General features: G+C 35.4%; 3 protein-coding genes and 1 long non-coding RNA gene across 5 annotated transcripts; 1 reads left to right on the top strand and 3 right to left on the bottom strand.

Annotated features, from left to right (window-relative positions):
* Positions 1–2,052: 2,052 nt before the first annotated feature.
* Positions 2,053–5,029, bottom strand: LOC112274302 (vesicle transport v-SNARE 12). Of its 2 annotated transcripts, XM_024503666.3 has the most exons (5): positions 3,861–4,098; positions 3,604–3,662; positions 3,213–3,404; positions 2,642–2,812; positions 2,341–2,499 (listed from the first exon to the last, which is right to left on the bottom strand). In XM_024503666.3, the coding sequence occupies exons 1-5, from the start codon at positions 3,949–3,951 to the stop codon at positions 2,347–2,349; spliced, it is 666 nt and encodes a 221-aa protein (XP_024359434.1). In that variant the 5' UTR covers positions 3,952–4,098; the 3' UTR covers positions 2,341–2,346. The 2 variants fall into 2 exon arrangements, with proteins under 2 accessions (XP_024359443.1, XP_024359434.1); XM_024503675.3 differs by lacking the exon at positions 3,604–3,662 and having other exon boundaries at positions 2,053–2,499; positions 3,861–5,029.
* A 2,711-nt stretch (positions 5,030–7,740) lies between these two features.
* On the bottom strand, positions 7,741–10,099 carry LOC112277102 (uncharacterized). The gene is made up of 2 exons (XM_024509070.3): positions 8,471–10,099; positions 7,741–8,276 (listed from the first exon to the last, which is right to left on the bottom strand). Exons 1-2 carry the CDS (start codon positions 8,908–8,910, stop codon positions 8,249–8,251), a joined length of 468 nt encoding a protein of 155 aa, XP_024364838.1. The 5' UTR covers positions 8,911–10,099; the 3' UTR covers positions 7,741–8,248.
* Positions 10,100–10,559: 460 nt separating this feature from the next.
* On the top strand, positions 10,560–11,099 carry LOC149989710 (uncharacterized). The gene is made up of 2 exons (XR_016501878.1): positions 10,560–10,669; positions 10,793–11,099. It is a non-coding gene; the product is annotated as an uncharacterized LOC149989710 (long non-coding RNA).
* A 5,166-nt stretch (positions 11,100–16,265) lies between these two features.
* On the bottom strand, positions 16,266–20,883 carry LOC112277097 (arogenate dehydratase 2). Its single transcript, XM_024509056.3, has 11 exons — positions 20,385–20,883; positions 19,736–19,803; positions 19,495–19,587; positions 18,985–19,185; positions 18,545–18,625; positions 18,091–18,186; positions 17,590–17,667; positions 17,202–17,291; positions 17,040–17,107; positions 16,780–16,861; positions 16,266–16,612 (listed from the first exon to the last, which is right to left on the bottom strand). Exons 1-11 carry the CDS (start codon positions 20,734–20,736, stop codon positions 16,547–16,549), a joined length of 1,275 nt encoding a protein of 424 aa, XP_024364824.1. The 5' UTR covers positions 20,737–20,883; the 3' UTR covers positions 16,266–16,546.
* Positions 20,884–24,226: the final 3,343 nt, after the last annotated feature.

The raw sequence follows: 24,226 nt of genomic DNA, 5'->3' as shown, positions 1-24,226 counted from the left end.
TATGCAGCATTCCATGCCAGTTTCTTTTCTTGCTTTACTATACAAAATGTAGTTACAAAATACAGTAGCTTGGTTATATGATCAGTGGTATGAATTTTATTTTATTTTATTTTATTTTTGAACAAATCAATGTCTTTGGAATTTTTTAATATTATCATAGATGCTCTCAAGTAAACACTTAAATTAAAAGTGAATAAGAGACGTATCTGTGGAAAAATGTACTTCTCACAATTAAAATTATATTCGTTAAAAAATAAAATTCATGTCACCAAAATTATTCCATTCTGTGAATCTTAAAACATAGTTGCAAACATGCTGATAAGACACAAATATTACAAAAAAAAACATTGAAAATTCAATAAATAAATGAAAATCAACATATATGTATGGTTCTAAATTTAGAGGCAACGTAGCCTTGTGGCCTGGTATTACTTCAACTGCAGGTGCATTGTTTCCACTTCCACCCGATACTTCATAAGCTGTAAATTAATTTCTTCATAAAAGAGCAACATTAATAATGGATTCCATACTTTGCATGACCACAATGCAGCAGCTACAATTGACCTTGGCAAAAAGGTTTTATCCGTTATTGAAAATATTGTTCATTTTAAGCATCTTTGAAAATTTTCTCATACTTGGTATACATATAATTTCATGATGGTCAGTTTAGACATATAATTATATCTTCCAATCCCAATGTCACTAGATCTTTATTGTGCTTTTATTATTAAATAAATAAATAAAATAAAATAAAATAAAAATCTGAATAAGCTATCCATGTACTGGTCCACATTTTGGCATCACTTGAAAAATAAAATTTCACAAAAAAAAAAAAACAAAACAAAACAAAACAAAAACAAAACAAGAACAATCAGAAAGTTCTCATTAATGTTTTTAATTATTATTTTCCAAATGGTTTTTATTTGTTTATAATTAACTTGAAACACAGTGAAACATATCACATGCTAAGACATCTAGTATGTATTGCAGTTCCCATGAATAATGTGAATACCTGGTTTTGTAGTGAACATCAAATTGTGTAAACAAAAAATTAATTAATTAATTAATCTAGTGCATCTCTCATGTAGAAGATACACCGTTTTTCTTTTTTCTTTTTCTTTTCTTTTTCTAAGTAAATCCTACAATTGTCACAAAAGATAAACTCACACATTAGGTTGATGTTCTTTACAAGAAGCTTCTTCATGTCGTACCCCCCCCCCATGTCCTTTTAAAGGTTATCTTACAATATGGACAACCTTAATCTTAAGACTTCATGCCGTGTAATGTGAATATGAAAAATAGTACGGTTTGAAAGCACATGTTGCATGCTAAAAAAGCTGTGTGGACCCATGTTGCCAAGTGAGGCTCAAGCATAGAATTGAACTATAGTCCTTGTACTTTGCAAACCCCACCATTAATTAATTCATGCTTGAATTGTGCCTATTCATGATTGAATTACAAACCCTTGTTGAGCTTAATAAAGGTTGCCTTTGCTAGAAAGGAGGGTGTAGTAAACTCAAAGCTAATAGTTTGTTGAGGCAAAGAAGAGTTGGCTCCACTAGGGCTTCAAAAAAGGTAAAATTTACAAGGGGAACAAGAAGAAGAGGAAGACGAAGAAGGAGAAGCAAATTATTGTTAGTTTGAAGGGCCATGTTCCTGTCTACGAAACAACAGTCACCTGAATTAGAGGACACAGAGTTTGTTCAGATTGTCCATAAACTGAGCGTTCCGCAAAGTGAACCAGTCAGTCCCTTTGGAGTAGAAAAAGGAGGCCATCCAGATTGCATAGAAGGCTAAGAACCCCAAATTGCAGTAGAATCATCGATTCCAAACTTGTACAACTGAACACAAAATTCTTTTGGGCTCGACCTCTTCCACCAAATTTTAGCTTCCTAAAGATCTCTTCCTCTTAATGCCTCTCTGATGATTGTTTATATATACATATACATATATACACAAGCATATAAATGTGTATCTATCTATCTATCTATATATATATATATATATATATATTGAATCATAGACCAATCCTCATTGTGACACACTCCGCAATGGACGAAAGCTTTCAGGTTGCAACGAGTCACAAACGGTGAACAAAATCAGACAAACAGGACTGGTGCAGTTGTCCTTCTGGGAGAAATGCAGGCTGCTGGGATCCGGATGGACAAAAATTGTGAAATCCTGACCCAGTTCCGAAGAGGATGAGTCTTGGTCGTGAACCCACGCCTGCTGAAGATTTTTTTTATGCAACAATTGTGAAGCTCATGAGTTCCCATCCTTCCGGCTTTAATGAGTGCAACAGTGCTTCGAGATTTGCCTTCTGGTCGTAGAGTCTGCAAGTTTGATCTAATGGCCAGATTTTACGTGCATGATGAACAGAATTGCGAGAAGGCAAACTGCTATGATGCCCCCCATTATATACTTGTGACGTTCAAAACGCTGGGATAAAGAACTCAGTAAACGCCTACTCTTTGCTATGCCATCGGCCACTCCATGAATCTGCAAGTCGAAACATCACACCTATTGCGAATCGCTGGTAGGGTTTTTTTATTTTTATTTTTATTTTATCAAATACAACCTCCAGAAATCTTCAAAAGCAGAATTTGCAGACATTGGTTACAGAGGGTTTACAGGAACCCACAGTGTGTTGAGTGTGAAGAAGCGTCTGGTGCTGGAGTTGAAGATCTTGAAGAATATTTACGCCCACCTCCTCCGTTTCATTAAGCTGTCGTCTGCTCTCTTTGATTCGTTCACCAGTTTGGTTCATTCTGTCGGTTGCCATCATCAATCTGTCTCTTTGATCCAATCCTGGCTGCAGCGAACACATCCTGTTAAATTAGTTCGCCCTCAACTCAATGAAGCCGAGGAGCATGACTCATCCCGTTGATTGTGCATCTCAACCCATGTTGAATTAACCTAAAATTTGCAAACGGTTGACCAGTCGCTTGTTTAAGGCACTATGTTTCATTGTTAGGTTGAGCAACCCGTGACAAAATGGATCTACCATCTTGCGAGAGACCTTTTTGTAGGAATACCACCGAAAAAGGGATAGGAAAAAATAAAGAAAAAGATCAAATCTACTGGACTTGATACTTTGGGATGGAACACGAAACATGTTCCGAAATGGCTCGACACTTCATTGCCATTATCTGCTTTTTCACTCAAAAGAAGGAACAGATTGTGCTTGAGCTTTTTTAAGGTGAGGAACGCACCCCTAAATGACGGCCGACAAGACCAGGATTTAGCAGCTCATCCCTGGCTGAAAAAGGATCGTTCGAGGCCAAGATTTTTTTAGCTTCGCGCTTCAACACATTTAAGTCCGACTTGTACTCTCGTAACTTGGCAAGAAGTGTTGCTTTCTGTGCGGGAGGTAAAGTTCGCGCTTCTAGATCCATTCTCTTTATCTGGATCCAGTGGAATCAACATCCGTTCACCAATGCAATCAATTTCAAGTTTTTTAATTTCTTTGATTTTTTCCTCTTTGTTGTGTTTTTTCCTACCTTTCCCGTTTTTCCCTTCCTTCCGAATGACCTGATAATTATCTGGTCGGGACATAATTTTACTGACATCGTAATGAGCTGTGGCAATAGGAAACGACAGTACCAGGGACTCAGCCAGGTCCAATCCTTTTGTGAGATCATCAAACTTCTGCTTCTTTTCTACTGCAATTCAGAAGCATTTTTCTTCAATTAGGGTAATCAGGCAGAACATGTCCTCTAATACTCCTATTTCAATCGAATTTGAAATCGTGAAAGAAGGTTGCCGTCTCAAGGAGCATAGCTAATGGAGTCGGTACAAACTGTTCTGAATATCACGGAATGTTTTTCTTCTTCTTGTAGCAGTGGAGGCCATTCACGCACCTTCATTGGAACTGATTGAATTGCACTTTTTGTTGAGATTTGTGGAGAGCTCGCAATACTGCCTCTCGTAGCCATCAAAGATTTCACCCATGGCTGTAAAAGAGCAACACTCTAATATCTTACCCAGTCAGGTTGCCAAACAAAGCTAAAATGCTCGGTATGCAGCTTACTCTCTCGCTACCACGAGACTTAGAGGAATCCTTTGAAATTCACAAAGTCGAAAGCAAGGAGAGCAACAAGAGGGGTCCAGTATCATGCGCGGGGACATCCACCGCCTTCCGAGTCTTCCTCCGCGCAGACCCCACGTGCAAATTCGTGATTCCCGGCAAGATGTGGAACGAATCATAATAGCTTAGAATTCTGAGCTTTCGATCGTTCATACACAGCCATCAATTCGTTTCGTGTGTGAAGGGGAAACCACCCAGTTCATCAGAGCAAAAACGATGTCAAACTCAACACAAACCGTCGTGTTGCCCACATTCCTTGATCGGAGATTGGTGTGACTTTGCCGAAGTGGACAATCAATCCCTCAACAGTTTGCTTGTGAATGGGGATGCTCACATCTTTTATGACAATCCCCCCATTGGAACGCCCTAACGACTCCACGAAGAGAACAAACAGAATTAGGGTATCGTCCAAGAGAAGGGATCTCTTCCGTTCCCACAACAAACCGAAAGCGCCCAATCGTGGTCGACCTTTCTATGCAGGTCGCCAGGAAACGCCAAACCTTAGAAACCGGTAAAAAATCAAAGTTAAAAATAAATAAATATAAACAAAAATCCAGTCAAATTCCACCACACCAACTGTCGTAGAGCGGAAAAACTGCGATAATCCCAGATGGATACAGAAGTAGCTCATGATCAGAAACCAGTGTTGACCCAACCCAGCAAGTCCAGAGCTCCCAAAAACGGCAGCTCCCTCGCACCCACAAAAGTCACAAAGTTCGGAATCCAATGTCCGTTGTTTTGACTGAATCTCCGCACGACGGAAGCTGCGGAATGGAGGAGGGGCAAGTGTTTATTTGCGAATAAAAGCCAAGAACACTGCGTCAGCAGCAGCAGCAGCCTCCCATCACGATTCATGCGAAGGAATCGTTCTTGGAAAAAAAGCAAAGCAATACAATACAAACTTGACAATCTTCCTCATCCTCGCCCATTTCTTCTTCTGCGTCCTCATATTCTACATATTCTTCGTCTTCTTCTTCTTCTTCTTCTTCTTCTTCGTAGTGGTGGTGGTGGTCTCTTCTTCTTCCTCGTGAAGAGAATCAACTCATGAGGCTGCGAGGACCTCTCCTCGGTGCAAAGGCACGGCTTTTCCATGGTGATGATGTCGATGATGCCACAACTTTTGAACAAAACTGCATTCTTGTATCTTTTTTTTTCTTTATTTTTTCTGTTTTTGTCTCGGTTATTCGCATGATACGACGCAGTTTTGTTTCAGTGAGATTTCACTATTCCAATTTTTTTGTTCGAATTTTGTTTAACGTGACATGGTTTTTTATTTTTTTATTGGGTTTTGTGTAACGAGACGGAGATTCATGACAAAGAGTTTGGCATTTTTGTAATAAGGGATGTGATTTTTCAATCTAGGAAAAAATTGCAATGTTTTTGAAAAAACGTTGGTTAAAAGAAATTGAATTTTGAAATGGTGCCAAGGTTGCAATAAAGTAATAAAATAATGAATGCACATATAAATTTAGCCAAAACATAATGGTAATGCATCAATTTCCTATTTTATTTTCCAAATTCTACATGTCTTAAGGACTGATGCTATTGTTACAAATGAAGGAGCCAATGCAATATAATTAATTAAATTCAATTATGGAGAATATCAATAATGAGATGAAAATAAGGATTGTTGAGAAATAATAAAAAATAAAAACCATTTTCTATATAAAGTTGATAGGAATAATTTTGGGGATGCAAATTTCTGTAGTGGTAACTAATACAGTGAACTTTTGGGTTTTCAAGATGGCTCTCTCATGCCAAATAAGTCTTCAAATTAAGGACTTAAATTGTCCAAAATACATTAGAAATATGTCTCTTTAACATCAACACACCAATATATAGATAAAAAATAACAATTTGTATCACTATCATTAGGAAGTGGCTTTTCAAATTCTAGCTACATAGCATCATCTATACAATAATAAAAAGTCATAAAATTATCTCTTCTACTCAAAATGCTAAAATTGTTTTACAAATTCATGATTTTTTTCTAATATTAACAAAATGAAAACTCAACTCAATATTACATTAGTGACTCCATGTACTGTACCAAACATTTAATGTTTGCACATAAATAAATAAATAAATAAATAAATAATATGTATATATATAATTATTTAAAGGTACAGTAACAAAATTTTATTAGTACACCATTTATTTCTATAACAATTATTTACTAAAAGTGTTTTAATTTAATTATTTAACTTATTCTTAAACATAGTTCTGAATCAACAAATTTGGGTACTGTTTGTTAATAACCAACGTATTCACGAATTAATAATAATTCAGATATGGTTTTGATTTTAAATCCAAGAATTATTGTCAGAGAAAATAGTGTATTACTTTAAATAAATAAAGTCGTATGTAATGCTACAGTAGTTCTTAAGCCAAAAACTTGATTGAAGGACTAGTTTAACATATTACTACGATCATATGGAGACTATCTTTTCTTTTCGTATTCTAAATCGACATTCATTAAATAATACCTGGGAATGTGAGTTCCCAGAAGGTTTCATTATTGCAACATCTTTTTCGTATTGATTTCTTCAAAATGCAATCCTTGCAACATTTTGTGAAAAATGATTTCTATTCTAGTCCTGTTTTCTTCTTGAAAGTTAAATCAAAATAAGTTACGATTTAAAAAAAGAAAAAGAAAAAGAAAAACCTTTCTGCATGTTTGCATCAGCAAATACGCCCCCATGCTAATTTCTACCAGCCAAGGTAGAAAATGTCATAGTTGGGATTACCTCTGCCAACGTTGTTGGTGCAAATAAACATACATTCGTAGAGTCCCTTACCATCTCCAGAAGAAGCTTCAGTTTTTGAACCAAGGTTTTGTGAGAGCCATGTTTCATAACTTCTAACTGACAGCTCTATTCCCCCAGATATCTAACACAATCGAGGTGGGTCATCGCCTCCACTGCTAAAACAAAAAAAAACAAAAAAAACAAAACAAAATTTAAAAAAGTAGAAAAATGGAAATGAAAAGAAAGAAACCCTACTCACGATGACTGAGAAAAATGCAACCGAAAGCGCAGGAGTTATGTCCAAAACCAGCTTTTAGTGTCAGGGAAGCAAAAGCCTCTGCCAAGTGCTAGTCTCTCTTACTCAACAGGGTTTGATTCTCCTTCAACCTCTCTTCCTTGGGAAGTGTTTCATCGATGGCACTGGTTGTGACATGGTGGCAACCATCTGCAGAAGAAGAAGAAGAAGAAGAAGAACAGTGAGGGATATGTGTTGCTGGTTGATTCACCAGCTGGGGTTGACTTGCATCAGCCCACAACGACGACGGTGTTAATGCGCAGGTCGATAATCCATCTGCACGACGGTGGGTTGATCGTTTTCCACTAGTGTCCTGATCGTCCACTCTGACGACAAGCTCATTCCATGGCTGGGTTGATGAGACATTCACCAACCTCGACTGGGTGCTCCAGAGTGCAGGAATTAGCACAAAGCAGGCAGGAATCTCGAGCTGCTTCTTACGCTCTACGCTCTATGCAGATAAAAACCATGCCCTCATTAACCTGCCAAAGTAGCATCTATACCTCGCTTGATGGTGGTAAAAGCTCGAAAAGGGTTACGGCTATAAAAGCAGGACTGGGTTTTAGTCAGTGATGATTCAGATTCTCGAACTGGAACGCTGAACTACAAACTTACCCCAACATTACAGCATATTGTTATTGAAAAGAGGCTGACATGCACCAGCCTGTAAAATACATTCGACGCCTCGAGAACAGTCTTTTCAAAGCAAGAAAAAACAGAATGCTATAACATAGTCGATCATCAACACTTGTTGGATTCTGCTCACTTTTTGTGAGACAGAAACTCGTGTAGAATGATCTGCGTGCAAGACTTAATATACACTACAATACACTGAGCCACAGTAAATCTCGATGATGCTGGCACCAGGGTTCATGAAGTGATCAAGCCTTTACACTCCGAGTACTTCGTGGTTGGTCCTCAGCCGTGTGTTCAATAAGGCGGCATCCACAATACCAGGACGTTCTCAAATCTACACAGGTCAGCGCTCTTGCGGCAATTGCTTCCACACATAGGTCGATCGAAACCTTTGATTTCTCCTGTAATTGCTAGCTCAGCCACAAGATAGCTTCATCGGGACGCCCGAGATGCTCAAGTCAGTGAGGGTGACGTGCAACGTCATCACTCATCCATAGACTCTTCCATCGTCCTGCAAAAACACAATGAGCGAGACAATTTATGCCAACAGCTTGTGCGTCAAAATGTAAGTGCTCTTCAATCAAAACTGCAAACGCTTACTTAGACATAGGTAAGCATCGTAGCCTGATGAATGAAACATCGACATTTCGAATGTTTTAGATAACAGAAGAGCATGTAGTGAAATAAGAAGGATGTCAAGCTCACCATAGCTGGAGATCAGAGGACCTCTGAATCTGGATCTGCTCGTCCTGAGAATCAAGAAAGTTTACATAGTGGTGATGGTGAGTGTCGTCCAGAGCAAAGAAAAGGAACGTGTCGTTGATGTCCACAGAGACAGAATGGCCCGAATTGGAGGAGCTGGGCAACACCTTGTCAATGACGGCGGAGGCGTGCTCGCCGTCCTTCAACGTCACAATGCACACCTGGTCGCTGCGCGTGAGCGGAATGTAGAAGGTATCTCCCGCTTCCAAGACCTTGGTGGGATAATCCACGCATCTAACCGTGGCTTGCATCCCCGAGTAGTTGAAAAATCCCAGTTTGGGACCTGATTGCTGAGCGTTGGCCGTGAAAGACGCCAACATTGCCAGCAACAGCACTGCTCGAAAACTATGAACGACTCTTGCCATGTCGATGATCGAAGGCATAGTAGAAAGAAAAAAAATCAAATGCTGAGAAGCACTGTCCGATTTAGCTCCCTAATGCTACAATAATCAATATAGAGAAAAAGCTATCTACCCGTCCTTTTACTCTTCAGAAATGCCTATTCTGCTCGAAGAACCATGTCTGTTCACGTTTTCAGGCTGGAGGGGCAAGAAAATGAAAGGAACGATAGCGTGGAAGTAAACAATGCCATGTTTACTGCAGGTTCTGGAAGACTCGTCTAACAAGGAACATGGCGAGAGTGCACGTATTGCGAGGATCACTCGAGGCTAAGCACTGCGGCCTGTGTAAGCACAAACTACCTACAGTCGTCACGCTCAACACCTGCCACTCGGAGCCGAAGCTCAACCTTCTTGGTTTCTTGTGAGGTAGCTATGGCAACAAAAAAATTACAAAAAATGCTTGACTCTCTGCTCCACAACCGGTCTTCCCTGAAAGCTCAGAATCGATCGACAAACAATCCACAAGATCAACTACGAAGCAGCAACCTTGCACGCACCCTAATCCGAGAGACCCAAAGCCTAACCTAAAAACCCAGCGCCACCGCCTTGGCAATTAATCTCAAAACCTCCCACCAATGGACCTTCAACACACACAGAAACCTCTCAGCACAAGCCACGATCTTCACTGTCACTGACACCACAGCAGGCAGCGCGAAAAGGAGGAAAAATTAAAATTAAAATTAAAAAACAAAAGCTCGAGGGGATGTAATTTCACCCAGTCTATAACTCTACCCGCCGCATAGAGTGAACGGCACATGCGATGTAGACTATTTTTAGGAAGAAATTATATTGAGAAAAAGGACTCCGTCCCAGGACAAACTTATGATTTCAGCAGCCAATGTGCCGGAATACCCGCCGACAGAAGCAAAATACTACCCGCTATGGCGTGGGAGCCCTGGCTAATGACGGCGTCCGCAACGCTTCCTTGAAATCTCTGCTGTTCCCACCTCCTCCGCAAAATATAACGAATCTCGCTCCCTCCCTAGCTCCACACAACACCTCTTCTTAATTATTCCTTCTTCTTTTCTCACTCTCCTAAAAAGCCCTCAAGCCACATCGTCTGCATGTCACAGATGCTTGGCTTCATCAGCCTCATTCATGCTCTACCTCACCACCCACCCACCCACCCACCCCCCCCACACACACTGCATCATCCCCCACTCTCCTAGTCCTCCTCCTTCTTTCTTTTACATTATCCATGTCAGAATGTGTATGGTTCCACATTCACAGGGATGACCCGAGCATGATGATGCAGGAGGAGGAGGAACAGCATTGGAAAGAGAGAGTAATCTGGACACAAAAGTCTCTTCTCTTCTTCATCATCAGACACTCTCTCAGATTAGCATCACCCTCCCCACCCCCCCTCCCTCTCAATTGGCCACACTTTTCTGCTAAATTTGGAACTATGCTTTTGCAATTTTGGGTGAATGAAGGAAAAACATGCCTTGGTTGGGTTTGGATAAGCTCCCCCCCTCTACGGTCAAGTCAAGGGCCCATCTTCACCCAAAAAGGACTTCCTTCCTTTCCACCCTTCCTCATGGTCCTCTAACAAGCATGCTTGCTTTGACCCATTTGGGTCATCACACTATAATATGGCTATATTTGAAAGAGGGAGTGGAAAAAGGGGCACCACTCCCACTCCCACTCACTCACTCACTTGTGTGTGTGGGAGAGTGTGTGCCATGAGTGAGAAAGAGTGGGGTGTTAAGAGGCCCTTGAGAGAGTCAGCACCAACCCCATGGTGTGAGATACACCCTCCCTCATGTGTGGGTTTCTTGTTCTGTTTGTTATTTTATTTTATTTTATTTTGTGTTATTTTATGTATATTTATTTAATTTAATTTTATTGTTGTTGTTGGCTGCAGGCACATCTCTTGCCCACAAATCCACCTACTTCTTAAAAGACCTGGCAAGTTCAACTTTTGGATGCTAAACTCAGGATGCCCATCTTGATTATTCTCATGTGTGACGCTGCAATCATAAGAATGTTATTGTACTTATTTGTGTTGTATATATTTGTTTATGTATGTATGTATGTATGTATGTATATATGTGTAGGAGTTGATACATCTATTTTGATTCCCACATGGTTTGTGGACTTACCTAACATGATCATCTTGTTATAATGCTCTTTAACATTTTCAATCCAGGTTGTTACTTGGATTTGCTATCCTCAAATCCAACTATTTTATTGGTGTATTTTATTGATGCTTTTATTATTATTATTATTATTATTATTATTAATGTATACATTTTGATAATAATAGCAGTCAAACATATAGAAAAATAATTCTATAAATTTCTTTTAAAGAAATTTATATGACAAGGTTACATCAATGATACAAATTTTACTTCATATGCATAATTGGATAAATACATATGATGATTTTAAACATGGTTTATTTTCTCTTTCATATATATATATATATATATATATAAGATTAGATAAGGTAACACCATCAGTAAGTTGAACATGATCTTAAACATTAAATTTAAATTATCAATTAATGCTAAAACAATATTGGGTATGTTTAATACTTTGTATTTTTTTGGATAATATAATTTTTGCTATTCTTATCTTTTAGAAACTTAAAACTTTTAGTATGTAATTAAAAATTAAAGTAATATATATATATATATATATATATATATATCTTTTTAACATGCATCTACATATTATATGAAAAATAATAAATAGTAATAAAATAAGTAGATTTTATGACATGAGTGGTTAAAATTATACAAGATTAAGACAATATAGCTAAGTTTAATTGGAACTTATTTTACCAATTGTTGCAATCACAGTAGTAGTAGACAAACAAATGTTTACTAATTAAAACATGAAATAAATATATTTCAACTCTTTTAAATTTCTTTAAATTACTAACGTAATTAATAGCTTTATAAACCACACTTTTAATCCATGAAATAATCATTCTATCCACATTCACGATAAGAAAACTACTAGCTTCTAAAATATTTCTTTTTACTTTAGTTTGACTCGTTGATTTATATTAAAAATATTATCATTATAGATTTTTCATTGAAAATTTTATAAATATAAAATACATGTTGATTTCACATATTACAATTAATAAGAAACAGACACAACATGGTTCATTTAACTTGGGTATTCAAAAATCACCATCTTAGATTTGAATCAATTATTTTTCACTTGAATATAAAAACTAGCCCCAATTTATTTAAAAATTTATATATTACCACTATTGTTACAAATATAAATATATATATATATATATATATATATATATGCTGGATTTTATAAAACTTGTCATTTATATGGAATATTTTCTTTTGTTTATGTATTATAGGTTTTGAAAAGTAAAAAGGTTTATTTTAAATATTTAAATCACTTTAATGCTATGTCTAAAAATATCCAATCCTATCATAATTTTTTGAAGACAATATAGCTAAAGCAATACATCTTCAAATATTGATTTTCTCATACTTTTTCTATATATAAATTTATCAATTCAAATAACATAAACATAATTTTATTACTGAGTGAGTTGTATTTTTGTAGATTGTCATGATTTTTTTGCCTAGAGAATTGTTTTTTTACTAATCAATATTATTTCAAACTCTTAAAATTATTTAGATTTCTTTGTACAACTTGTATGAAGAAATTGTATTTATAAAATATTTGTAGATAATAATATTGCATTGAAATATAATTAATAGAGGACAAACAATCATATAAGTATTTTGACATTAACAATACATCTTATTATGAAGTAGATTCTTTTTAGAAATGAGTGCAACTTCTCCTTTGTTGTAGAAGCAAACAATTTTTTTAATACGTATATATTTTGTTACAAATAGAATATCCAAAAAAATTCATACATGTAAGAATATATTCAATGTTATAAGTAGAGGTATACTTGGCTAAAAATCTTACTAATAAGACAAATTCATTAATTATTAGTATTTATATGATAATAGCTCAAATGAAATAAATGCACAACTATCAATTCAAAAAAATAGCAATTTTATACATTATTTAAATAAATCAATATTAGTTTTTCTAAACCTTTGTGTATTCTATGCAAAACATATGATTTAAGTGTAATTATTCAATAGAATAATAGTAATTATTATTATTGTTATCGAGATTTTATTTACCCATTTCTTTTTAATTACACAATAATCCTTGCAAGAGCCATAGAATAATCAATATATATATATATATATATATATATAGTAGTATTACTATAAAGTTTTGATGTTCATGACATATATGACAATTTCTTTGGTAATATATGATGAAACTTTTCAACTGATAAGTCTCTATACAACCAAAACATTAAGATTTAGAAAACTCCAAAACAAATTGGTAGTACAAGTATTTTACTAGTGAAAAAATATTAAAAATTCAACAAAAGAAATTCTAATACTTTAATGTGCTTTAATTTGTAGATAACAGTAAATGACTGTAGATTTTTTTAATATAAAATTTGAGTGTTAAAGAAATTTATAATATTTTAAAATACAGTCTTGATAAATACCATTTCTTACAATACTTCAATTTTAACATGATGATTTTATATTTAATGTTAATATATAAATACTATTGATGTACATCTTTTAAGAATATACACATAATATTGGTCACAATATATATGTTTTCAAACAAAAAATGCTTAAAATTACCATCTAAAGAGATAATCATAGAATATATATTTACATATATATAGAGAGAGAATTTTACATCTTCTTATTAATAAGAAAAATCTACTAAATATTTTGATTATCTTAAATCTGTCTTACAAATTTTTTAAATAAAAGATTATTAATAAAAATATTCTAAATTCTAAATGTAAAACTTATAATTAATTAGATAATTCTTATCTCATCTAAAATATTAGTTGACTAAATGTTATAAAAATAAAATATAACATATTATAATATTTTATAATTTGAAATTAATTAAGATAAATATAATATAATTTAAAGAAATTATATATAATTAAAATTTAAATCTAATATATATATATATTATCGATATATATAAAGAAAATCAAACACAATATTTGATTCTATTGACATGATTAGAAAAAATATAGATGGCTATTGGTTTAAAATATAAAATTATCTACATCTTGGAAACAATTCCTTGCACTTATAGTTGCACTTCTAATTTTATCATCATTCTTTTTTTAATCTCTTTCTTAAAATCTCCTTAGAAAAAATTGTGTACTTCATAGCCAAAGGATTAGCCTTAGTTGGTAGATTAAGTCAAAATAACTTACAATTCTTATTGTTATTTTTTGTAGCAAATACTGTAGTCTTAAAAAATTATATCTTCAAAAGATATCATTTTTTGAAATGTATTTTGAACTTTACTCTTCTTTCTTTTTTTTAATCTATTATTTATGCATTATTACATTCTTCTACAAAAACAAATTGTACAACATTAAGTTATATTAGCAAAAATACTATTTTTTTTACTATAAATTGCAATAGTCATATGTTCAATATATACTTGATATTGATAATTATTTTTATATACAAAAAATATTGTGTATATCTCTCAAATATGCTAAAATATTAAGAACACACTTATATTCTTCATAATAGCAAATCTATCCTTAAATGTTATAAGCTATCACCACTTTTTTTTTTGTTCTTTTTTATAGTGCATTTGATATCCTAACCGTGTGCCATATAAATTTTGGTACAACCTATTTTGGCACTTTTTGGCATATTTCGCCTCTTTTTCTTCTATTGATGTCTATGTACTACACAAATTTTTTCACACTATTTTTTGGCTTTAATATAATTCTAGGGGGGGGGGGGGAAGTTCATTATTGAAACTAATTTTGGTTGTGTTTCAATTAAAATGAATGTGATACTTCCAATTTGTAATCCTAGATTAGCTCCTATTGTACAAAGATAGTTAAGAAGTCACAAGATGGTTAAGACAATTGATGAGTGCAATGTCTATGAGTGTGTCTTTTATCAAAGGCATTGTCTTACAAGTTTATCAAATATAGTAGTACCTCATAATCATAAATTTTTGCAATACTACTTGGTAGCTTCAATTTATAGAAATTGTAGTTGTATAATTCATGTATCAATAACAACATAGAGCATATGTTAAGATGTCTAGTGATAGCAACACCAATTGTTCTTCTATAAATACAAGCGCTTTGCCTCCAATTGCTTTTGTCAATTCAAAGCAATACTTCCAAGGAATTTTAGCATTGGAACAATTCCATGTGCAACCATCCTTTAAAGAAGGTAATGTAGGATCTATAATGGGCAGTCAAACTATTGTTGGTTGTATGGGATCAATGTAGGCCATGATATTCAACCTTTAATATATCCAAGTTTGTTGTAGTAAATTAATGAAGGATGTTTACGATGGAGTTAAAATCATGGATCCTTATTACTAGTAATTACTTTTGAGAGACTCTCAAGATACATAAGTCATCTTGCTACAACCTACCTTCAATCATTTATTTCAATTTTATGGAAATTTTGCATGGCATGCAAACATTGACAAAAGAAAAGGAGACAAAATGTGCCAAATTGGGCCATGCTGAAATTTGCACATGTAATTTGGACCCCAAATGCACCTAAAAGAAAAAGGAATAGTGGTGATACTTTATCACATTCTAGGATAAATCTGCTATTATTATGAAAATGAGGGGTTGATTTGCTATTATTAAGAAAACAAGGATATTATTAATATTTCAACTAATAAGAAGGATATATATGATATTTTCCCTTCTCTTTTAATCTAAGAACATCTTGAAGTCATTTTAGGAAAATAATTGCACTTTTTTTTTGAAGTTTCCAATACTCAACACTTTATGCAAATTGAATAGTTTTTTTTTCTTTTTTCTTTTTTTTTTTAAAAACCTTCTGATTCTTTTGACAGAAGGTGTTGTAAAAATGAATCAACCTTTGACCCTAAGAAGTCACAGGAAAAAAGTTATCTTTCTGGTCCTGAGTGAACGTGGATCGAAGTTTCGATTATGAAGACAAATTTCAAAAATCGCATTACTGATTTTTGCTGTTGAATTTATGTATCAAAATTGCTTTTAGCATGCCTTGCTATACGTATCAATATAGTACTAATAATGCACTAAAACACGGCTAAAAGGCAATTGATATGCTGATCCACGTTCAAAAATATGACAAGTCTTATCGATTCAGCTTTCCAAAAATGTTCAACAATTACCTGCTTCATCTTCCTAAGAAAGAGGAAGGAAAAAAAAATTATTAACAAAATAGATACAAAACAAGATACTATATTAGCACTTTCTCCGAAAATTCTTGAACTGCCACTTCAATAATAGAACCATACGAAGATGAAAGAACCACGTTGACGTGCAATATGATCCATTATAAACTCATCCCCTGATCAGGAATACCAAGAATAGAAAGACCTCATGTAGGGTTTTTGGTCATCGCATCTGGGTTTGACATTTCATGACTACATTTTACAAGTGAATCCAAAACAAGACCAGCGGTTCAACTTTCCACATTGACTAAGGGATCAGCAGCCTTTTTTGCAGGAAGTTTATGCAAAAATATCTTTACTCAAAAGGGCAACGACGTTGACTTTACACTCCATCTTAAAAGTATCCGTCTCAAGCTCGCATTGGGCTAATATCCATCGGATAACTACCCAGTACCCTCAAGAAGGTAGCAAACTCCTGCACATACAGAAAATGATACATTTGCCTCAATGCACAAATAAGACTTTAGATCTGATTTTAACATCGAAAGCCCCGCAACAACTAACGACTATGGAACAATTGTCTCCAGCAATAGGTAAATGACAAACACGAAATCCATTTGAGTCATCTTTGTTCAGGGACACCTGTAAGTGCCCAAGAGCATTCTGCGCCCGCAAATCAGCCATAGAAGCTTCAAAGTCCACATAGAATAGATAATCAAAATATCTGCACATCAACATCAATGTCCAATGTAGAGTACAAGTCAAAACCAGAAAGTGGTTTCGACTTCGAGCCAAAAGGAAAAAAGAAAAAAGAAAAAAAGCAACTGATAAATAATAAAATGATCGATACTTCTCACGACTGTGAAAAAAAGAAGCGAACAGTTGAGAGGCTAAGAACACACTTGGCACTTCCATTGTTGCTATCATCCACCACGCGTAACGGCCTCTTTCTTTGAGGACGACTTTCAATCTGTGAATTCAATGCAAAATATACAATTGTTTAGCACCTTGATCTACGTACACAGTAATGCAACCATTGTAAAACTTTAGAAATTAAATGATACCTTGGTAAGATTGATTTCCCGTAGGGCAAAGACTGCGAGTGCCTTGAACAGAACACCTGGTCCTTCCTCTAATGTGAACACGATACTGGTCTGCATCAAGACAAGTCACCGACGCAAAGAGAAAGGAATAAATACACACAGAAAGAGTGTTAAAATTCAAAACTTTTGGTTGTCTCTATATATAGATTAAAGATTGCAAGTATGCAAAATCCTTCCATGTAACCAAATGTAGATCCAGTGACAAACATGGATCACTTGGCTCATGAAAAGCTGTAAAACATACATCAATGCGATTCCGACCAGTTCTAATGCAATGGTAAAAACTCACGTTGGTAAACCTACCAATCAATCGATGCGAAAATATGGAGAGAAAGAAGGAAAAATTCACCTTGAATGGTCTGTCAGTTCTTGGAATGATAGGTTCTCGAGCGAGCATTAGAAACCGAGTGACGTTGTCTAGATCATCCTACAGTGTCAAACAAAAGTAATTTCATTCAGAGCAATGCTTATACCTAAAAACCATTAGATACACAGGATCACATAAGAAACATGATTTTCACAAGAATAACAATCGCTGGATAATAGACAGATAAGACTTTACAACAATACAAATTGACGCGTGTATTGTTTGTCCTCGGGCACTGAACTACTTCAACAGGAGCTCCCCGTGAGTTAAATGAACCAATAATATGGGCCCCTGATCTCAAACCGCTCATGATATTCATTGAAGCCATTCAACTCGATGAATCATTCTTCCAAGTTAAATAGCTTTTCTTGATTGTGTCAATATATGTGCGAAAACTTGCCAATAAAAACAATGTTGGTTTTCATAGCTCTTAAGCATCCTTGTCAAGAACAAACTTCAAACTTTATTAAGACAGATTCATACCTGTAAGCCATCCACTAGGATTTCCAGCCCATATATTTCTGCAGCCCGTGCACTTGCAACAGCTCCTGTGTCCTTCAATTTATGAGCGGCAATGAACTGCAGACGAGGGTTCACACAAGAAAATCACAATACTCCATTAGAAGCACTACGCAAGATTGTAAGCACTATTTATTGATGAATATCAGAAAACACAACTGCAAACAAAATTTGGAAGAGCATAAACTTGCAGCATCAAAATAACCACTACATTCAATGCAACTTATCCCATGGAACTTTCACTCCAACGAAATTTACGAAAACACAATGCTTACACAAAAAAATGAAGCATCTCCCTCCAAAACTTCAATATCTTAATCTAATGAGATAGGTAATAGCTTATCAAGTGGTTTCATCAGCACAAAAAACATCAAATCATCAAACTTCAAATACCAAATAGAGTGCAGCTTTCGATTACCTGTGCAGCTCCGGCAGTATCATCTACAGCTTCTCGAGCCACACCTAACTTCGTCAATCCTTGCTCACACTGAGCTAGAGCCTAAGATTCGTAAAAAAAGTCTAAATCATGAGAACAAGAGATCCAACATTTGTGCAGACAAGACATCCATTACGTTCCAAAACAAGAATTAGAGAACTAATGAGAGACATTCCAAAGAAGTGAGCAATGACTCTCTGCATCACTTGAATTACATCCTTGATTTGAAGCCCAGCAATCAACATCAAGCCACAATCCCTCGTATTACTAGCAATTAGCAGTAGAACTAACCGAGAAATAGTGTTTCAAGTCATCAGCTCCAAAGAATCCACACCACTGATAATCTTACAAAACGATTTTAAGATAATTAAAACATATCAGTGCGAGAAAAACATCCTCCCGGTGCGAGGAGTATCATGTACCTGTGGATGACTGACAACTCGTAATAATTCCTCCTTTTTCACACCAGGGAGTGCTAAGAGGCAATGATGAATTGCAAGTTGAACTTCACCAACTATATGAAGCCGATGACGCAGAAGTAAATCATAATTGCGATGAATGCTTCCACCAAGAGAATTCTCTATCGGCAACACTGCTCTGTCAACCAGCCAAAGCTCTACTGCCTGGCTTGGAAAAGTAAACGTATTAATGACCAAGAAGTTCAGAAAAACATGCTCTCTTCTAACAGCCAAACTTTCCTATTTCAATATTTAGGTCACAAGCGCAAGAGTATTACTATCCGAAGCACCAACAAGATAACAGCAAAGCGTTTCTCTTGAAGCTTCTGTAGAAGATAAGAGGAGTCTTCGTCACATGCAACATACCAGAGAAATAGGACCATAGCAAATTCCTTAGAGCAGTCAACAACGACAAGATGAGAATCAACCAAGTTATGAAATCGTATTCCCAACGTTGAAAAACATGCACTACACCTGAAAAGCAGCTTCAAACTGTTCACAAGGAACAGCCTCACACCTAGGATATGCTTTAGCAGCAGCTGCTTCACTGTAAGCTCCAGGAACACCCTTAAAAAGGAAATGCAGCGGGTTAATGAACCATTTCATGGTCCGCACTATCGATCCATAGTGGAGCTGGGGCCAAATATAAAAGGAACTCGTAAATTAGGTCCAGACGAAACGAAAAAACTCCTATTAAATGACTCTAAAAAGATACCTGATAAGCTACACGTAAATCAGATCCATGCCTGGGTGGTAAGGCCAAATCGGTGATGGACAAAGGCTCTGGTCAACCAACCGCGAGAACACTACGTTAGACGATCACGAACTGATACGCTTCTGATACAATACCTCCTTTTTAAATAATGCCACCACCTCTTGTTTTATTAACCTTAACAATATTACAAAACAACAAGGTTGGCAACGTACAGCGCCTGCGCTAACCCTACAAACTATGTCATTCAAAGATAAATTCTGGACACGACAAGCCAAAATGGCGATAATTCCGGACAGGACGAATATACAAGAATTGAATTCGACAGTATTTCGATCAGGAAGCAGTCTTGTCTAATCACGTTTAACATAGACTAAACGAAAGAAAGCCAGAAAACCAAGAGATGTACTACATACCAACGAACCATCAGCCTAATTCTTTTCGGATTGAAAGCTAGGAATTGAAATTCCCGAGAAATCCCGAATCGTTGAGCCCGTAATATCTTGAGAGCTCACAACGCATGTGTACGAAGAATTGAATTACGTGACAAGGAATGGTGACCGATGACTTTTCGGTACACATGCACCATACTACTCATTCCACTATCGTTTCGTTAAATTCTGCTGAAATACAATCTTTGATTTGCACTTACTAGGTAGTGTTAGGCTGACTAGCTCGGTCGTAGAAACCACCGGCGCGTTAGTGCCCCAGATTTGCTCGGGGTTCCCTTCCTCAATCTGAGTAGAGGAGGCATCCTGGGCAGCGAGAACAGGCCTATACCCTAAGTAGCCACCACTACCCTTGGATGAAGAACTGCGACTCATAGAACCCACTAGTGCACAGCATTCTCGCCACCTGCAACCATCTCCAAACGCTCCATGCCTTCTCGGCTGCTGGAATAGAATTCTCGAGGTGTAAGGTGCACTGGTCGAGATTTCTATAGACGCGAATCCAGTGAGACATGGCTCCAGAGCTCTCACTGTACTTCCTGGGCAGAGAGTCATCTTGAAGCTATGCACGATCCTCGAGCTTCGCCGCTATCATTCCTATTTCCAATCCCGCGCTCTAACAAACCCTAAACCAGCAGTTGCAGCACGAGCCGGGGGGGCCCTGGGCTCATACCGCAATCATAAAGAGCCCGGGCCGAGCTGGTTGTCGAAAAGAGTTCAAGTCGCCGCCGCCTTCGCACTTTACACTCGGGCTCAAGGTTTCTTGTGTTTTAAAACGGAAAGGATTTCTACGGATCGTAAAAGGCTTCTCCTGGTAGTGGGGCACAGTATTTTCTAGAAGTTCAGAGCCAATCATTGAGGATGTATTTACTGCGTCCTAATTGTGTCTCATGATAGTGCGGTCGTGCGGATTCGATCATACCACCTCTTCTGAAGTATTCATTCAATCTCACTACTACGGAGCCGAAAAAATGTTGAGATTCTCAACTCGGAGTTAAAGCAATTTTAAATTACAAGCGCAGGCCTTAGCCAGGGTGTGGGAGACAAACCACGGGGCCGCCCTGCGAAGTGGGGCGGTACAATGTCAGGGACAAGCCTAAGTAGATTGCTTGGCTGGAGATTACTAACCCCTGTGCCTATTACCTACTTGTGACAACCTTGGGAGGTGGTTTAGTCTATGTATCAACTAAGTGTAAGGAGGTTGAGTTAGGATTTTTGTATCACCATGCACTCCTTGAGAAGCACGGCATAGCCATTATCTTTTTTAAACTTGGTAGTTTTTATATTGGGTATTGTCTCCCAAGGAAGAAAAAACATTTACCATCCAACATCCATCTTTGATAGTCATGTTCACTTAGGTGTTGAATGGTGGCAACATAGATTTTCAATGCAACAAGTGAGTCTTAGAAGTCCATTGTCTTTCTTCTTACCTCTACAACCCGCAAAAATTCTTCTTATGAATAAGGTATTTGTGTTGAACTTATATTGCATCTTTGATTTTGTTATTTCTATAAATCAAGTGATTTATGGCAAGTATATTGGAAAGTGGGGCTCAATAATTGGTCTTAATGTTGTGGCTTCTATTAATGCATTAATCTTGTGTTGGATGTTGTCACATAGGAATTGTGCTAAGCGTGGACTAGATTGATTGATGAATACGTTAATAGGAAGTTGAGATAGATGAATGCCAACTTTGGCATATATGTAGTAAAGTCTTTTGTTAGAAGCATCAACCAACTATGGAAGGTGTCTATATAGATTCTTATCAATTTATAATGTGATAAGTAGAGGATTAAACTATTCTTGTATAGAGAGGTCTTTTGGTAGTCTTACAATTATTTCATCATTGGTGGACTCTTTTTATTATAAGGTCATAGAAGACATCTTAAAACATTTGATTAATTTTTTGGTTAATATAAGTTTTTAAAGATATCAACATTATATTGACTTCTATTTCTTTTCTAATAAGAGCTTAGTATATTTAAAATAGAAGCACCAATACAAGATGTCATGTCAAAAAAGTGAAAGGAGACAAAAACTTCTATCGGAGTATGGTGCCTTGCATAATACTAAAGATATTATATTGTATCCATAGTTGTTTGAATATATTAGTCATATCAAGTATTCTAGTCTATGATTGTTTATACTTGGATATGAAATTCCAATATTCTATACCAACATATATGGTAGTTTTCAATGCATAGAAGAATGCGCCACTGAGGTTAAAGGTGGCATGGTTTAGTTTGTGGCCATATTTTTATACCTAGAGATTTCATAGTAAGGTAGTCTTGAGAATTTCTCAGGTTGTATTATTATTCACAGTGCATTTCTTCCAAGAGTCTTAAAATCAATTTAGGTCTTTATTAATGATATACAAGTTCTTGAAAAGACCTTGTTGAGATGATGTAGAGAGCTATAAATCCAGCCTCATATTATAAGTTGCAAAAGTATTGTCAAGTAGGAGCCACTACTAGGCATGTTATAAGGACATATTTAATAGATTCAATTTTTGTAGTATAATAGATGTAACAATAATCCTCCTAGTTGACTTGTTGTCTTTATGTACATATGAGTAAGTCCGTCAACTAAGATAAGTCAATGCATAGATGTAAGTTTTTTAAAAATCCATGGATACCAAATTTTGAAAAGAATATATGACAATGTTTAGTATTATAGCTTCTTAATTTCAAATAAATCATTGCTTTCATTTCTCTAGATTGTTTGATCAAACATATTTGATTATTTATTTTTATTGAATAAGAATAGAAGTTACGTCTTTTAACAATGTTAGCATGTCTCTATTTTCAATCTTTAGGATACCACTAAAAGTATATGATCAATATTATGCTAAAAAGCCAAAGTCAATGTTGTTGGTTTAGTAGTGAAGTATGGTTGACAACTAAGATAATGTCTTTCATGGAAGAAATGAAGAATACATGGACCTATTCAAGATCACATAGTAATATTTGTGTAGAACTTTTTGAAGAATCCTTGAATTTATTTGTATAAAGTATATGGTATTGATAAACTTGCTATTATTATCTATACTAATGATATACATGATAGACAATGTAAATAGGTCCTGTGGTTTCTAGCATAATCTATCACATGGTTCTAAAGAAAAGATACTAATTAATATCTATGAGACATGACTAAATACCTCTATGCATTGAATTAGACTAGTTCTAGATTTGGTTTGTTATCATATGTAATCTTTGTATAGCTAATCTTAGTTGTAGAAATGCCATGGTCCTTGATTTAAAATAAGCCATTTTTTTTCTTCAAGTATTGTATTTTGATTTGGATTACATATCACATTCTTGGTCCATTTGATTAGTGATTAGTGAATTATCAAATAATACTTATCTTAAGTTATTTTGTGGTACTTGAATGATATTTGTTACATACTACTCTTGGTTTGGATCCATGTATTGAAGATAGTCTTCTACAGTAATGAATATTTGTTGATAGGTTAATAAGCTCATATGATCTAGTGTATCTATATTCTATTGTACTACACCAATCATCCTTATATGAATAAGGTTGTATTAAATGAAGATTTTTCAAGGTTTGTATTTTGGTTGTAGAGTCCATATTACAATTTTTAAAAGTAGTGCTATTATTTACATGGTTGAATCTAAAATGTTCAATCCATTGTGCAAAATTAATTGTATTGGAATAGCTTAGGGCATTTTGGCTTAGGTTTAGTATCTATTCTGTGCTTCTTAAATGTAGTTTTGAACAATAACTTACTTTTGTTTGAAGGTGGATTCATATATATATATATATATATATATATATCTTTATATATATATATCTTTATATATATATATATTTATATGCATAGGAGCATATGTATCAGATAGCAGCTAGCAATACTTGATTGATGAATAGGATTTAATTTGCCAATGATATGAAGTGCATTTTTTATGTAGTAAGAGCTTTAGTTAGCATTAGAAGGATTTTGTTGCCAAATTCTTTTAAGGTGATTTAGAAGCCAATTGAAAAGCAAAGATATGTGGATGTATGACTTTCTTTAAGCCAA

This window comes from Physcomitrium patens, chromosome 2 (assembly GCF_059467195.1).
Source record: "Physcomitrium patens ecotype Gransden chromosome 2, ASM5946719v1, whole genome shotgun sequence".
Classification (NCBI taxonomy): domain Eukaryota; kingdom Viridiplantae; phylum Streptophyta; class Bryopsida; order Funariales; family Funariaceae; genus Physcomitrium; species Physcomitrium patens.
This window is presented reverse-complemented; position numbering and strand designations above follow the sequence as displayed.